Source organism: Dermacentor silvarum, chromosome 7, assembly GCF_013339745.2.
Source record: "Dermacentor silvarum isolate Dsil-2018 chromosome 7, BIME_Dsil_1.4, whole genome shotgun sequence".
NCBI lineage: Eukaryota > Metazoa > Arthropoda > Arachnida > Ixodida > Ixodidae > Dermacentor > Dermacentor silvarum.
The window spans coordinates 34,114,897-34,129,608 of NC_051160.1; the positions used below are offsets into that span (position 1 = coordinate 34,114,897).

At 46.7% G+C, this 14,712-nt stretch overlaps 2 protein-coding genes and 1 long non-coding RNA gene across 4 annotated transcripts; all 3 read right to left on the reverse strand.

Annotated features, from left to right (window-relative positions):
* Positions 1-4,895: 4,895 nt before the first annotated feature.
* Positions 4,896-7,346, reverse strand: LOC119457900 (uncharacterized). Of its 2 annotated transcripts, none has more exons than XR_005193383.2 (3): positions 5,349-5,461; positions 5,113-5,289; positions 4,896-5,032 (listed from the first exon to the last, which is right to left on the reverse strand). It is a non-coding gene; the product is annotated as an uncharacterized LOC119457900 (long non-coding RNA). The 2 variants fall into 2 exon arrangements; XR_007468153.1 differs by lacking the exon at positions 4,896-5,032 and adding an exon at positions 5,573-7,346 and having other exon boundaries at positions 5,172-5,289; positions 5,349-5,498.
* Positions 7,347-7,447: 101 nt separating this feature from the next.
* Positions 7,448-8,958, reverse strand: LOC125947092 (uncharacterized). The gene is made up of 4 exons (XM_049671430.1): positions 8,933-8,958; positions 8,706-8,856; positions 8,481-8,594; positions 7,448-8,388 (listed from the first exon to the last, which is right to left on the reverse strand). Exons 1-4 carry the CDS (start codon positions 8,956-8,958, stop codon positions 8,167-8,169), a joined length of 513 nt encoding a protein of 170 aa, XP_049527387.1. The 3' UTR covers positions 7,448-8,166.
* LOC119457901 (uncharacterized) lies at positions 8,623-14,541 on the reverse strand. Its single transcript, XM_049670516.1, has 5 exons — positions 14,090-14,541; positions 9,855-9,999; positions 9,459-9,656; positions 8,919-9,096; positions 8,623-8,856 (listed from the first exon to the last, which is right to left on the reverse strand). The coding sequence occupies exons 1-4, from the start codon at positions 14,420-14,422 to the stop codon at positions 9,017-9,019; spliced, it is 756 nt and encodes a 251-aa protein (XP_049526473.1). The 5' UTR covers positions 14,423-14,541; the 3' UTR covers positions 8,623-8,856; positions 8,919-9,016.
* Positions 14,542-14,712: the final 171 nt, after the last annotated feature.

Here is a 14,712-nt window from a genome sequence, read left to right on the forward strand (position 1 = left end):
GCATAATGCTTAAAATATATATGCATATAAACTGAAACCAATGGTCTACTCAGCGGGAAGAAAGATGTCGTCCCGAGTGAAATATTTCGAGCAAACCAGCATTTAGTGTCAGTAAAAAGTTTTGTCCAATGCGCAAGTTTCTTACACATCTCACTTTCCATGTGCGTCGTCTGCTTCGGGAAACAAGGAAATGATACATGGCTCTTTCAACCGTGACGCTGCGCCATGCTCCCTATTTGGGCTACAGAAATAAGCGTCATTTCCCGCAATAAACCACCACTATAGTACTTTCCACCGCTATGACACCCATATGGTTAGAGTAGGCGCTCGAAGCGCCGCATGAAAAGAGTCATTGGTTCTGGTTAGATAGTTCTGGTTTCATTTTTGTGGTTTCATAGTTGTGGGGTACGGTAGTGCACCCACTTTCACAAATTCACTACCTCACCTTTTCCCCACTTTGCTCAAAGACAGAGGTAGCACCACGTTTGAGAGTCTGGACTGTGGAAACGCAAGAATGTATGTTAACCTCAGAGCCAAGCGGCGTTTTTTTTTTTTTTTCGCTCGCTAGGTGGCATCACATTAATATGAACGCTGTACTGAAAAAGTAGCCGCTTTTGCTTTCGTTTCAGTAGAAAAGCAAGAAAATCAGTACATTCAAGCACTTTATCACTGAATCAGCAGAAAATGTTAAAAATTTGTAGATTGCACCAAGCACCAACAGAGTCTGCACCAAGCACATCTTGGCCCTCATCACAGGAGCCCTCATATATCTACACCAACAGGAAGGGGCCGGAGCCGAACTCGCAAGGCTTTTACACCACGAACAAAAAAGCGGATCCAGAAGAATTTGGATGAGATACCAAGTCTATGTAGGACTGTATCAAGACTGAAAAGAGCCTCAGCCATGACTCCACCAGCACGGATATTGGCATAGTCATCCAGGTACTTTAACAAAAGAAATTCTTTGTGTTCAGATACGCCTGCACCTCTGAACAAGCACGGATGACGCTGGCCAAAAGAGTTCCATCAGTTTGCCCTTCCTTAATCAGCTTCCTGGCCTAATCAAATTCAATTTGTGCCAAGTATAAGTTTTTTTTATCAATGCAAGCTTTTTCATTCCCCATTCCTGATAGATATCATTCTTCTTCTTTCTTACCCAAACATAAAGGTGAACCGATTCTTTGCTCATACTTAATGCCTGTCATTGTCTATTAGCATAACATCTTCGTAGCAGTGTTCTCTACTGTAAGTTGCCATGTTAAATTCCTCTCCTGAAAAAGCAGATGCGGCATCGGCATGTGTCTTGCATTAACCTTTTCACCGTGTGCTACTGTAGCATTTCACTTTTCTTAATGTTATTGGCCTTCACTGCTTACCGAGCATAGTGGCCTTCTTGAATGCAAGCTTTCTCATTCCCATACTTAATTCCTGGTCTCATTCAGAATTGCTCTTCTTGCTCAATAGCCTGGGTTTTTGCACAAGCTACACTGAAGTGGTTGATTGCAGAATATGGTTGCAGAAACCTGGTCGTGGTCGCTGTGTTACATATCTCGGAATTTTGGTGGCCTGGTAAGTTGCATTGGGAAACAGTCTCCCGAGGTAAACACCTGCTCCTGCAGTCCACACAGCGACATAGACTCCCAATTTACACGCACCATGATTGGTGCTCCCCATTCTGTCCTTTCCTGCTGCAGCTGTGTGCAAACTTTGCTTGTGGCCTTTGTTGGCCGCGATTTGGAGTCAACAGAGAGCAGCATACATACTTACATGGTCCGAAGTGTATGAAGTTGATAGCAACATGGGTGGAAAGGCCTACAAAAGTGGCTGCCGAAGGTGATGCCCAAGAAACCGACTTGTCCATATTGAGACAAAGTGGGGCACCAAGTGTGAGCCACATATTAGCGACCCCCGAAAGAATAGAAACGTGCAGGCTGGAAAGGAGTTAACGCTAAAATGCTGGGTAGTCGATGTCACTGTGTTGGCTGCTGCAGCAGATGCCTGCATCAGCCGAATGCTTCGCAATACAAGTTGCTTATCTTCAACGATGACTGTCGGTGCAAACAGGTGGGATATGCTGCCCAATCGGTTTGGATTTCTTGTTGTCGCTTGTTACTAGACCACCATGTGCAACGAAAGGCAAGCACTGTGCCTGTAGTTGGGCTGCTGAATGCGCCTAAGCGACCCGTGTACGTTATTCCTCACTGTTAGCATGTGGATCTTCGCCAATGTATAGTGTATTGTCTGAACCTTATGCGGCGATTGAATGCAGAATCTCATTTTGCTAGTTATCTCACTTGTTTATGGTCGCTGTGTTACGTTTCTTGGATGTGGCGGCCTGGTCATTCGCATTGGGAAGCAGTCTCTTGAGGTAAGCACCTGCTCCTGCAGTCCGCGCAGCGACATAGACTCCCAATTTACACGCACCGTGATTGGTGCTCCCGTTCCGTCCTTTCCTGCTACAGCCGTGGGCAAATTGTGCTTGTGGGCTTCCCAAGCCACGATTTGGCATACGTGCTTACATGGTCGGAAGTGTATGAAGTTGATAGCCACCTGGGTGGAAAGGCCTGCAAAAGTGGCTGCCGAAGGTGATGCCCACGAAACGGACTTGTGCATATTGAGAGAAAGTGGGGCACCGAGTGTCAGTGACACATAAGCGGCCCCGATAGACAAAAATAAACATACAGGTTGGAAAGGAGGTAATGCTAAAACGCACGGTAGTCCATGTTGCTGTGTTGGGTGCGGCAGTAGATGCCTGCTTCACCTGATCGCTTCAGTAAGCAAGTTGCTAATCTTCAACGGTGACTGTCGATGCAAACAGGTGGGACACTATCTGCTTGCGCTGCTGGTTGTCACCCGTTACCGGACCGCCATGTGTGATGACGAAAATGAGCAGTCTACGAGCTCACATTTGTTTCAGTGTATCTCAACATGCAAGTTTTATTGCTGCTCTTGTACAAGAAGGTGCACTGTTTGTCTTCTAATAAAGTCGCACGTCCTGTTCACTCACTTGTGGCTTGTTTGTATGGGCGTCATTAGAGGCTCTTTGGTCTCCTGGCAATTATAACGCACCAGCTCAGCGGCAGCCAAGGCACCGAGGCATGCCGCAAAGCCAGCAGGGCGGGACCAGCGTACGCGACCGGTAAAAACTGTCCATATTGGGTTTCGCAATAAAAAGAAAATAGATTTCCGCTTCCTGTTTGAGCAGCGCCATCTGTCGGGTCCCCCACTGAGTTCCATGCGCTGCCGCTTCTTATTTTCGGACCACTGTGGAAGGTACAGTTTCCCTTCTCTAAAGTTGATTCTTTATTCTATGGCGCACCGCCGCCACCATCGCGAGCATGGATTCTAGTTCTGGTGCCTCTACCAGAGATGAGTGCATGTCTGAATATGAGGACCATTCCAACTTGGCAAGAAATATAACTGCTTACGGTTAGGAGCCTTCTGCGTCAAGCGATGAAGAGCAGGTGGCCGTGGATGTGCCGATCAGGCAGCCCGGGCCAGCAACATGGTAAGCTTTTTCTCTAACAAACTTAACGTGCAGCGGCAGCAGCTCGTAAAGTGATGTTACGTAGGATGTGAAATGCCTAGTTTCGTGAGCTACGTTGAGGCAGAGACAGCTATTACGGCTGAATCGTAGGTAGCATCGTAGCTTGTCGGTTTGCGTTTACCTACGCAGTCTGCTTTCGACCGCTGCACAGTTCTTTCTTGCGCGACAAGGCACGGCATGTGTGTAATTTTGCAGCCATTTCATAGCCCTGTGTTTATGGCTACTGTCACATCCACGCCATTAGAAGCCATTTACTGGCTGAATTCGTGATTTGCAACTTTGTGGAATAAAGTATTATTATTATTATATGAGCGGGCGCGCTAGCAACCCGTCGACCAGATCACGTAGCTACATCGAATACGTGGCCATAGAGAAAGGAAAGACTGGCTGTGGCATTTACTAGGGAAATGCTGCACGAACAATTCATGAAATCCGACGCAGGATCATGCAGAGACCTATGAAAATCCTTCATTTTTTTGCGTCAAGTTGAAAAGCAACCGGTGAAACAACAATGTAGATAAATGCGCTGCACATTTTAGACCACTACACATGCATGCTATTGTGTGGCGTTCATTCACTGGTTGTTTTTTATATTTTATTATATATTTATCAATTAAAAGAGCGCTGATGTGCTTTCATTCGATATCAGACGCAGCAAAAGTGTGCAGATGACAATTTTGTTTTGTGACAAACACATGCATTCGCAGGGTGAACAATTCCTGTCACAACCCGAGAATATCTGTTCTTGCACAGCCAATGAAAGGGTAATTTCTCTTCTTTCAACAGGTGCGCCCGTGGTCACCGCTGCGGCGACATGCCGACAGAAAGAGCGAGGGTCTGTTGCACAGAGCAACAAAAGGTGGTGAACACAGCTGAGAGTTATGAATGCATTACTAAGCACCCGCTCCTTGAACTGTATTGCCTCAACAGGCATATACTCGACCTGGAGTATCTCAAGCTGAAGCATTACAGCCCATACCACCTTGGACAATGCACCTTGAATAAGTACAATAAGAAATCAGCACTTTTTATCCAGCACTAGGCCAAAAAAATCCTGAAGCCCAGTTTCGCTGCATATGTTGCGTTATTAGTGCATGGCATGAACAAGACAAAGGGAAGTGGATCGAGAGCTTGTTTTATTTGTTAGACACAACCAAATGAACAGTGCATGGCATGTAATAGAGAGACACGCAGTGCATTACTGAATCCATTTTATTGTTTTTTGTATTAATTATATATACATATTTTTTGCAGCCAATACCGATACACTGCCTATCGACAGTTTGTTTGGCGAGTGTACAGGTGACTTGGTCAAGGTAACCGGGTCGTTCTACCAAGCTGTGCTGTCCATAGGATCAGGATAGAGTTTCCTACACCAGGAGGGCATTACACTGGCTACCTGGACGCGTGATGGCAGTTCCTCCTCAATAAACACCCAGAGTTTCCTGCCAAATTGACATGTCTTGTTCAGTGAACTATTGCTGTCTGCAACAAGAGACAGGGAAATACGAAGTTGCACATCAAGCTTCAATTCAAGATGCAACATGAAAGGAAAGTAGCCTTACGTTAGTCAAATATTAAAGCGCCTTGTATATGCTGCCACAAGAGCTTCATTGTCAGCACGTTCGAAGTTGCTTGAAAGTGGAGGAGGCACTTTCATACTTGTATGCTCCAATGCCTTCCTGTAGGAGCTCGCATTCCGTCACAGGTCCACAGCACACTTAGCAAGTCGTTCACACAGCCTGCAACAACAAAGCGTAGTAAACGGTAATGTGTGTGCAAAAACATGCAAACTAAGTACCGTATGTGCAAGATTCTTTCACTGGTGCGACAACGGCAGCCTTTCTCGCCTTCGGTTATTTCACCAGCCACCTATTTGTCCCACACACCGTCAGTGGTTGCTTCCTGCCTTGCACAATTTTCGTTATAGGGGAGTGCAGCAAGGCGTGTTCTGAAAGGAAACAGAACCATATCCGTTGACATCATAACGGGCCACCTAAACAGCTTAGGCGCAAAACGTTTTACCTTGCTACCATGCTGGAATACCCAAAATGATTATTTTTCAGAACAAACTGAGTGATGGTGCTATGAAAGCATTCAACAGCAAATGCTTGCGCGCTCGTGGATAGTCGAGGAATGTCTGAGCAAAACCTTGTTTAGGATGATGGCTGTCAGTTTTCGGTGCGCTGGCGATGCTAAAGGAGCGCATTGGAAATAATGCAAGAATACTGAAAAGAAAAAAACATTTGAACACCCACATACTTTCTTCCAGCCACTTCTTAGCCAATGGCTCATGCTCGCACCTTCGATAAAGGATCTCATTATGTACGTGATTGTTGACGACATGACGGACAGGGGAGCGCCACTTTGCTAGAATTAGCTCAGGTTGCACCCGGCTTGAGAGAGCGCACCAATACAGGTGACTGACGACAGCAGGTATCCATGGAGCCAGCTCCTGAAATTTAAGCTCCGCTGCTGCTGTCAGCTTCTTTTTGAGCCCACTGTACAAAATTTCGATAATTCTCGACAATTCTCGACAAAATGTCGCTAATTCTCGACAAGTACCAGTTTAAAGCACTGGTATTTCTGCTTATAAAAAAAATAATAAAGCAGAACCCACTCATGGCGACGTGCCAGCAATCAAAGTTGCGCTCTATGCAGGTCTCCTTTGATGTAAATGTCTTTATCTGAGTGACGGTCAGTCACCAGAGTTGAAATCGCGAGGCCATTAGCTACACAATTTGCAGTGTCCTCTTGAGGCCTTCTAACTCCATATAAGGTTGCTGCCCTTGGTTTCATTTGACTGCAACATCATCATCATCATCAGCCTATATTTATGTCCACTGCAGAATGAAGGCCTCTCCCTGTGATCTCCAATTACCCCTGTCTTGCGCTAGCAGATTCCAGCTTGCACCTGCAAATTTCCTAACTGCATCACCCCACCTAGTTTTCTGCCGTCCTCGACTGCACTTCCCTTCTCGTAGTATCCATTCTGTAGCTCTAATGGTCCATTCGTTATCCATCCTACGCATTACATGGCCTGCCCAGCTCCATTTTTTCCGTTTAATGTAAACTAGAATATCAGTTATCCCAGTTTGCTCGCTGATCCACACCACTCTCTTCCTGTCTCTTAACGTTAGGCCTAACATTTTTCGTTCCATCGCTTTGTGCTGTCCTTCGCTTGTTCTCGAGCTTCTTTGTTAACCTCCAAGTTTCTGCCCCATAAGTTAGTACCGGTAGAATGCAATGATTGTACACTTTTCCTTTCGACGACAGTGGTAAGCTTCCAGTCAGAATTTGGCAACGCCTGCCGTATGCACTCCAACCTAATTTTATTCTTCTGTCAATTTCTTTCTCATGATCAGGGTCCCCTGTGAGTAATTGACCTAGATAAACGTATTCCTTTACAGACTCTGGAGGACGACTGGCGATCCTGAATTCTTGTTCTCTTGCCAGGCTCCTTAACATTATCTTTGTCTTCTGCATGTTAATCTTCAACCCCACTCTTACACTTTCTCGTTAAAGGTCCTCAATCATTAGCTGTAATTGTCTTATTATTGTGTCTCCTTGCCTGACCCCTTTCTTGATAGGCATCTTTCTACTTTTCTTGTGGAGAACCAAGGTTGCTGTGCAATCTTTGTAGATATCTGCTAAGATTTTCACGTATGCCTCCTGTAGTTCTCGATTTTGCAGTGCCCCTATGACTGCTGGTATCTCTACTGAATCAAATGCTTTTTCATAGTCCATGAAAGCCATAAAGAGAGGTTGATTGTACTCTGCAGATTTCTCTACTCATTGATGACATGGATATGATCCATTGTAATATATCCCTTCCTGAAGCTAGCATATTCTATTGGTTGGCTGAAGTGTTGCCCCGATTCTACTCGAAATTATCTTGGTGAATATTTTATAGATGCCTTGCACCGACGTCATCGAAGCTGCCATGCTGGTGCACCGGCACGGTGATAAGCTGGGTGCATGATGTCACATGAAAGCTATCAGTAAGATTGCTTGCACTGACCTTAGTCGTAGCCGCCATGCTGGTGCACCAGCACGGTGATAAGCTGGGTCTGCGACGTCACGTGAAAGCTATCAATACTGAAAGCAAGCTAATGGGTCTAAAATTCTTGCAATTCTATAACGTCTCCCTTCTTATGGATGAGTATAGTGTTGGTGTTCTTCTAGCTTTCTGGTACACTTGAAGTCGTGAGGCATTGTGTATTAAGGGCCGCAAGCTTTTCAAGCATGATGTATCCTCCATCTTTGATTAAATCGACTGTTATTGCATCTTCTCCGGCAGCTTTTCCCCTGGTCATGTCTTTCAAGGGCCTTCTAACTTCATCACTAGTTATAGGAGGAGCCTCTGCATCCTGTTCATCACTACTTCAAATGAAAATAGCTTGGCTGCCCTGGGCACTGTACAGGTCAGTATAGAATTCTTCCGCTGCTTTTACTGTCATCAAAATTGCTGATATCACCCTGCTCATCTTTCAGTGCATACATTCAACATAACCAACATTAAACCAAGCACACGTGTATGTAGTCATGAACAATGCAACTTTTAATTGGCCTATTGTTTCTCGAAGATTGTGCACAACCCACTAGCCCACCATTACCTCCTAAGCAAGCTTGCAGATATTACTATACGCATGCTCTTTCATGCAAAAATAATGAACACCTGGAGTTTCGATGTGCAAGACCTTGTTCAGCTCTATGTCCAGAAAAGAGCATGTGTCATACTTGGCGGAAAGTCCAGGGGAATCTGCCCTACCATCTCCAGCAGCCGGGAGTGGACGGCCAATGGCTTCATCAAAAAGGACATTTTGTTGTTGTGTCCAGACCTTGAAGTGGTAAACGTGTATTGCTCATGAATTTGTATGCACACACTGTAAGGTCGGTTACATGGCCTAACCAGCTTGATGAGCCCACGTACCTTGGCGACTGCAGGAATGAGGAATGCATCTTGGACTCTGAAGTGTGTTTTGTCACTGCTGCAGGCGACACCCACACCTCCTGAGTGCCCTAAAAAACATCGAAGCTTCGCATCCTAAAAAAAAAAAACTGCTGCTGAAAAAAGCAAGCTACCAGCTGCCTACCAATTAATTATTGGGTGTGTTGCCCATTTAGAAACATGCTGGTTTATGCACAAGCGTGTCACCTGCAATAATGTTCCTTTCATATTTTTATCAATTGCTCTACACGGACGTGAACACAGAGGGCAGACCGAGAGCAGTTCATCCAGACTAGATTCGAAAACAATGAACTTCCTCTCTTCATAAAGAGGCACGGCTGTGTGATCAGTGCTGTGTCTGAAAAAGAAAAGACATCTATATGAGCAATGCACAATATTACAGGATGGTCTAATACATACTCAGCCAAACTGACATCGGAGAGGACAAATGAAGGATCATTTCGATTCCTGTTTTCATTGTCAGCAATTTCCGCTTCAGATGCATCTGCCAAATCTGGCTAGCGTGTCGAAGACCGCGGTGGCATAAAGCAGTTAGTTGAAATACTACGGGACTTCCCTTGGATGTTGACCTGTGTTCCTAGAAAATAGCATAAGGCCAAAATATAATTTAGCAGTAACAGTAGAACTGCTCGGATATGTCATTTTCAAAAACAAAAGGCCAGGAACAACACGGGCACAGAAAAGAAGAGACGCGGAAGAGCGCTTGTATGTGTTCGGGTTGTTTCTAGTGCTGTGGAAAACGACATACCTGCACCATCTGGCTCAATGCTTCACCCTGCTCAGATATTGCAGAGTAAAGAACTTTAGGTGCTTTGATCAGTAATGCCAATGCAAAGATTTTATGCTGGTTGTTGTTACATATATATGCTATGCATAGCAAGGCTAGTTACAAAAGAGCAGTAACAAAACGATGCAGATTGGTTTCTCTGATACACCTACCCCAGTCTCTGCAGATTAATGATGTCTGAACGGCTGCATCAGCCTGAAGTGCTTTTGGTGTAATTTGTCTTTCATTGGCAGCATGAGGTTCTGGTGGAAATTGCTGGTGTAGTGCTTCAGGGCATTTTTCTTGATGTGCCTCATGCTCACTGTTTTGCCTGCTATTTGTAGGTGCTTCTGCACTGTGTTCGCAGGAAACTGAAAGAGAGGGAAACAGTTGACAGAAGAATTTAATGAACACACATCAAAGCATAAAATTTTATCAACATTAGCTGAAGATTTTGACATGCATTTTTTTTCTTGTACACCCACAAAAAGAAAATCGCATTTTTTTATATAAAAGGCTGCATTGACAAATCTGAAATAAGTTGGTTATTGGTGAATTATGAAATGTACCTGCTTGAGTGACTTCTTCAAATGGATCCTGCTCAATTGGAGGGGTATGTATTTCACAAGCATCGCACTGCGTACCTTGAATGTGAACAGCTTCTTTGTGGCAGGCTTCTCCTGTGGTTGATCGTTCCAATATTTGATCAATGATCTGCAATAATGGAATATGAGAGGTAACATAAAAACTGGCATAAACGTATATAGAATGTACAGGGACGAAATTTAATTTTTATTCAACTGCGAAGCTTTCCTTTGTAGCCATAAGGCTTCGGTGGATGCTAATAGATAATTACTCCCTTACTTGCAAAACATACACATCTGAAAACGCATGAAGAATGGATTATTGCCCCACTGTGGTCAACTAAACAAATGCGGAGAAAGTACACATCGAAATGTACTCTAAAAAACTGACTCTCCACCAACAACGTAACGAGCTGTACGTGAGGTTCGAGTGTTTGAATGTATGTTCTCCCGACAACCGTGCTGATTTGCACGGGTGAACTTACGCGAAAGAGCTCACCACTCTTTATGGCGAAGTTGGCAATGACTAGAACTACGTAACCACCACCACCACTACGCAGTCGTGTAACACACTGAAAAGCTACATGTGACGCAGTGTCATTGGCACACAGAAAAAACCCAATTTTGAAGTACGCTCTCAGGCGCGGAAAGAAAATAACAAATTCCTCATAGACAATGACTTTCTGGTACACTAAACCTTTCATACAGAACGCTTCGCAAATGCGTGATCGCCGTTTTCGCAAACCGTAGCGTGAACATTTCACTCTGCACCAGACACTTGTGCAAGAATGATTTGTCGTTTCCCCTGTACTATCGTGAGCAATATGAGCTGGAACTTGTGGCCAATAGCCTCGAACCCTACGTCAGGCTATTCGCAGTGGCCGCTGCAGGAAACAAAGTGAAAAGGGCGCAGCAGTTCTGCCAAGTGCTGGCACTCCCACCTCTCTAGTATTCGTAAAAACGTCAACTGATAGCATGTCAGCGGCCGCAAGCGTGATACGAGTTCACATCAACGCGCATAGGCACATATTACAATGACCCATCAGGCTATGCAGCTACTTAGGGATCGGCTGTGACGTAGTCTGCCGTGATCTGTGGTGGGGTCAGCTGAACTTTGATACGCATTTTTTATTACTTTTTTCGTGCAAAATGTCTATAAAGTAGACGACGGCTGCCCTGCGTGTGGTCTATCTGTTTCAGTGCCTAATGATGTCGCGAGTGCCTTTGCATAAGCGGGAAGAAGTTGTTGAACTGCCGAAAAAAGGTTTCTCGCAGCGCAGCATTGCTACCTTGACAGGCTGTCGGTTGAACACTGTCAACAGGATAGTCCAAGCATAACGAAATGATGGACGCATTTAAAATGCGCCGCACAAAAGACAAGCCCACGCCACGTCGATAGACGAACATTTACAAATTGTTGCTGTAATCAGTGAGAAGCCATTTCAAAGTGCGAAGGATGTGCGCCGTACTCTCAACCTGGCACATGTAAATGATAGCACGGTACGGCGAAGACTAAGGGAAGCAGTGCTCCGAAGCCGCATCGCCGCTCACATGTGCCAACAAGACTGCTCGTCTCAAGTTCGATCTCGATCACCGCAGTTGGAGGGTCGAGGATTGGAAATACGTAATCTTTTCCGACGAATCAACTTTCTGTAGCCGCTGGGACCAGCAGCAAAGAGTGTGGCGCATGCAGAATATACGCTTCTGTGCGTAGAACATCAAGGAGGTGGCCGCAAGTGGACGCATGTCAGTAAACGTGTGGGCGGCCATTTTGCATGACGGCCTAGGCCCCCTTGTAAGAATCTCTGGGAGATTCCACAAGTGCAGCATGTTATTCACATTGCTGGAGCACATGATATTATACGTATTGAACGGTTCACACCCTGATGGGTACTACTTATTCCACCAGGACTTGTCTCCCGTGCATAAAGCAAAGTAGGTAGCGCGTCTGTTAGATGGACGAGATGTAATGTGCCTCGAGTGGTGCGGACATGAACATGATAGAACATGTTTGGGCACGCATGAAGACAAGCCTTTGTAGGCTCTCCTTGAGAGAGAGTAGATTTTAATGAAGAGAAGGGAGGAGAGGTCGGCCTGGAGAGCGTGTCTCTAGCCTGCTACTCCTCACTGGGGTAAGGGGAAGTGGGAGATACAGAGAAGGCTCTCCTTGAACTTGGCGACAGCTTATGAACTGTGGGAAACCATATGAGGAGAGTGGCAACATATTCAAGCTGACACAGCCTCCATCGAGGCTCTCTACAGGTCATTGCCAGCAAGAATGGAAGTCGTCATTCAAGCTGGCGGAGCCATGACCTGTTATTAGCCAAATAAACACGCAAAAAGGCTCAAGCTGAGGCTGGTACGTAAATTGTGTATTTATGTTTATTCAAATTTTGTTACATTTGGCGAGCACCCAATAAAGCTTTTCAACCAACTGTGCTTCGTGCCACTTCTCTCCGTCCCCGAGACCAGCACACGGCAAATTAGGCATTAAAATCTGCGTGCCTTAACCGCCTTACCATCGCTAGCGGCTGGTGATACGCAATCAGCTGCCGTTTGGCAGCAATGCTACCGAGGCGGGAGTGGCAACAGGCTTTCCTCCCCGGCTGCAGCAGCGCCAACCACATCGTGCTATGGGGCTCTTGCGTTGCCCAGGGGGCGCTGCAAAAATGGTGCTAAAAAGCGCCCTCAATCCGAAACTGGGTAGTACCAAGCTCGGTCGTCTGCTTCGGGAAGCACGTTTACAATATGGACCCGCCACTTTCGGTTGTGTTGTACCACGGCTTGCAGCGAATATCGGGCGCCGAAGATTTTTCCATGGTTGGCATGCTGCGTAATGGCAAGAAATCATGCAACGCCGAATACGTGTACGCCGTTCAAGAAATAAGCGGCGAAGTTTTCGCGCGGTGTCAATCGCAAGTCAAGCGAGTCACGCACGTGCGAAGTTGAACTTCAGGTAAGGTTTGCACGCTGCTAGATTCAGGCGCACAAACGCGAGGAAATGCTTTCTATAAATGAATTCACATCAGCGATAAGCAGACATGTGTACGGAACTGCTCGAGCGCACGACGGTACGCGCCGCGACGGCAGCGGTCTTTCAGCATGCCGCGGTGTACGAACTGCTCGAGTGCACGATTGTACGCGCCGCGACGGCAGCGGTCTTTCAACATGGCGCGAAATGGCGGGTCTCCTGCAATCTTTGTTGACTGCATGCCGCTATACAAGTAGTTATGCCTGCGCTGTAGTGTAGCAATTGATAAATGACTGATGCAATGCATATAAGCTCGCAGTAACGTACGTACGAATCGCGCTGCAGCGCGCGCTCGTGCACTGTTCGCTTGATGTAGCTTTTAATGACAGCGCTCGAACATCGATGTGCTGTAATCAATACTACCTTGCTGTGCTGCCTCAACGTGCTGGCTTGTGGTCAAGGATGAGCACATTCAACTCTCTAACCTGTGCTGCTCGTAGTGGGGTTGTGAATTATCACCGAATCAGCCCGACCATTTGTGGTCATTTGCACACACCTGGTCACTTCACCACTTCGCACTGGTCGAATTGTTAATTTTCGCTGTGGCCGGGTCTCGAATCGAGAATCACCAGCCATGCCTGCTGCTATTTCGGTCCTCCATTTCGCTTACCCAGCGCGCCCGACGCTCCACTTCATGAGGCCTTGAAGGAAAACGGTAGAATCTGATGTTGGGATTCAGGCCTTCTTGTTCATGGCAGCCCACGACGCAGCAGTAACGACGGTGACGCTTTTTCGAGGCTGAGCTAGGTCTGTCCGGATCGGCGTCGCCGATGTCTTCACGGAGAGTCCAGCTCGCAGCCTGGTCGCCATGGTCTGTGAGAAGTGACGAGCCTTTTCGCACTCGAAACAGGGTAGAAAAAAGTGCGAATCGACGCAAAATGCGGGCTAGAAACGTGCTTCGCCACAGCCAGGGCTCAATACTATCCAAGCTGGTACTACCCAGATGACGTTTTTCGCCGCCACCAGGCGCCGCTACTATACCTCAAACTCCAGCGCAAGACGCCCATATGATTTTGGAGCTCTTTGACACGCGTTCGCGTGTTCCAGCTCATATTGCTTTTTCAAGAGCGCACGCAGGCGAGGCAGCTGCGGGGTACTTTAGCAATGCGTGAATGACTGAATAGTAGTTTATGCCGTCGGCGTCAGCAACTGCACAAGAAGGCTGCAAGTGAACGAGAACAGTACCAACCTCTTTTCGCCTCCTCTTTTCAAACGCGCCGCTGATCCTCTCTGCCTTGCGTTTTGGTGAGAAGACCGAGGGCACAGCGTCAGGCTTTAGGCGTTGCCTTTTGAGCGGCATGCCGAGGCTTTTCAGCACAGCCGGGCTGGTCACGTAATCATCGTCGACGAAGTGGTCCGCGCAAACGAAGTCATTTGTTAGAGGTCTCCAGGCTGGGCGTGATGGCTGACAGGCACGTATCCAAAGTTTACGCATCTTCTCGTCTTTGGGAAACGTGTGCGATGGCGTGTCACGACCGACAATGCTGTTATAACAGCCTCGGGCGCAGCAATGCCTGGGCATTTCCTTCCGCCGCGACAAACGCGTGGAGCGCCGACGGGGATGAACAAGCGCTGCAAGGGATCGCCGCCACTGGAAAGACCATGGGAAAGACTGCGATAGAGTGTACTAGAAGCTTCTAGTACACTCTAACTGCGACGACTGTAGCCGACCATGGCCGCGCACGCGCGCGTGGGTGTTATGACGTCAAATTTCAGCTTCCGCCGGCGCTGCTTGGAGGCAAGGCGCAACAGAAAATCGAAAAAAAAAATACGTTTCTCGTAATCTTAAAGGCTATGTAATCGTTAGCGTAT

Coding starts and splice junctions, on each gene's coding strand:
- LOC125947092 (XM_049671430.1), bottom strand. CDS start 8,958: ATGATCCTTCATTTGTCCTCTCCGAT. Junction 8,595..8,705: donor TGAAAGGAACATTATTGCAG/GTGACACGCTTG, acceptor TTTTTTTTTTAG/GATGCGAAGCTTCGATGTTT. Junction 8,389..8,480: donor TCATTCCTGCAGTCGCCAAG/GTACGTGGGCTC, acceptor TACCACTTCAAG/GTCTGGACACAACAACAAAA.
- LOC119457901 (XM_049670516.1), bottom strand. CDS start 14,422: ATGCCCAGGCATTGCTGCGCCCGAGGCTGTTATAACAGCATTGTCGGT. Junction 10,000..14,089: donor AAAAGAGGAGGCGAAAAGAG/GTTGGTACTGTT, acceptor CCATTATTGCAG/ATCATTGATCAAATATTGGA. Junction 9,097..9,458: donor ATTAATCTGCAGAGACTGGG/GTAGGTGTATCA, acceptor GCTATTTTCTAG/GAACACAGGTCAACATCCAA.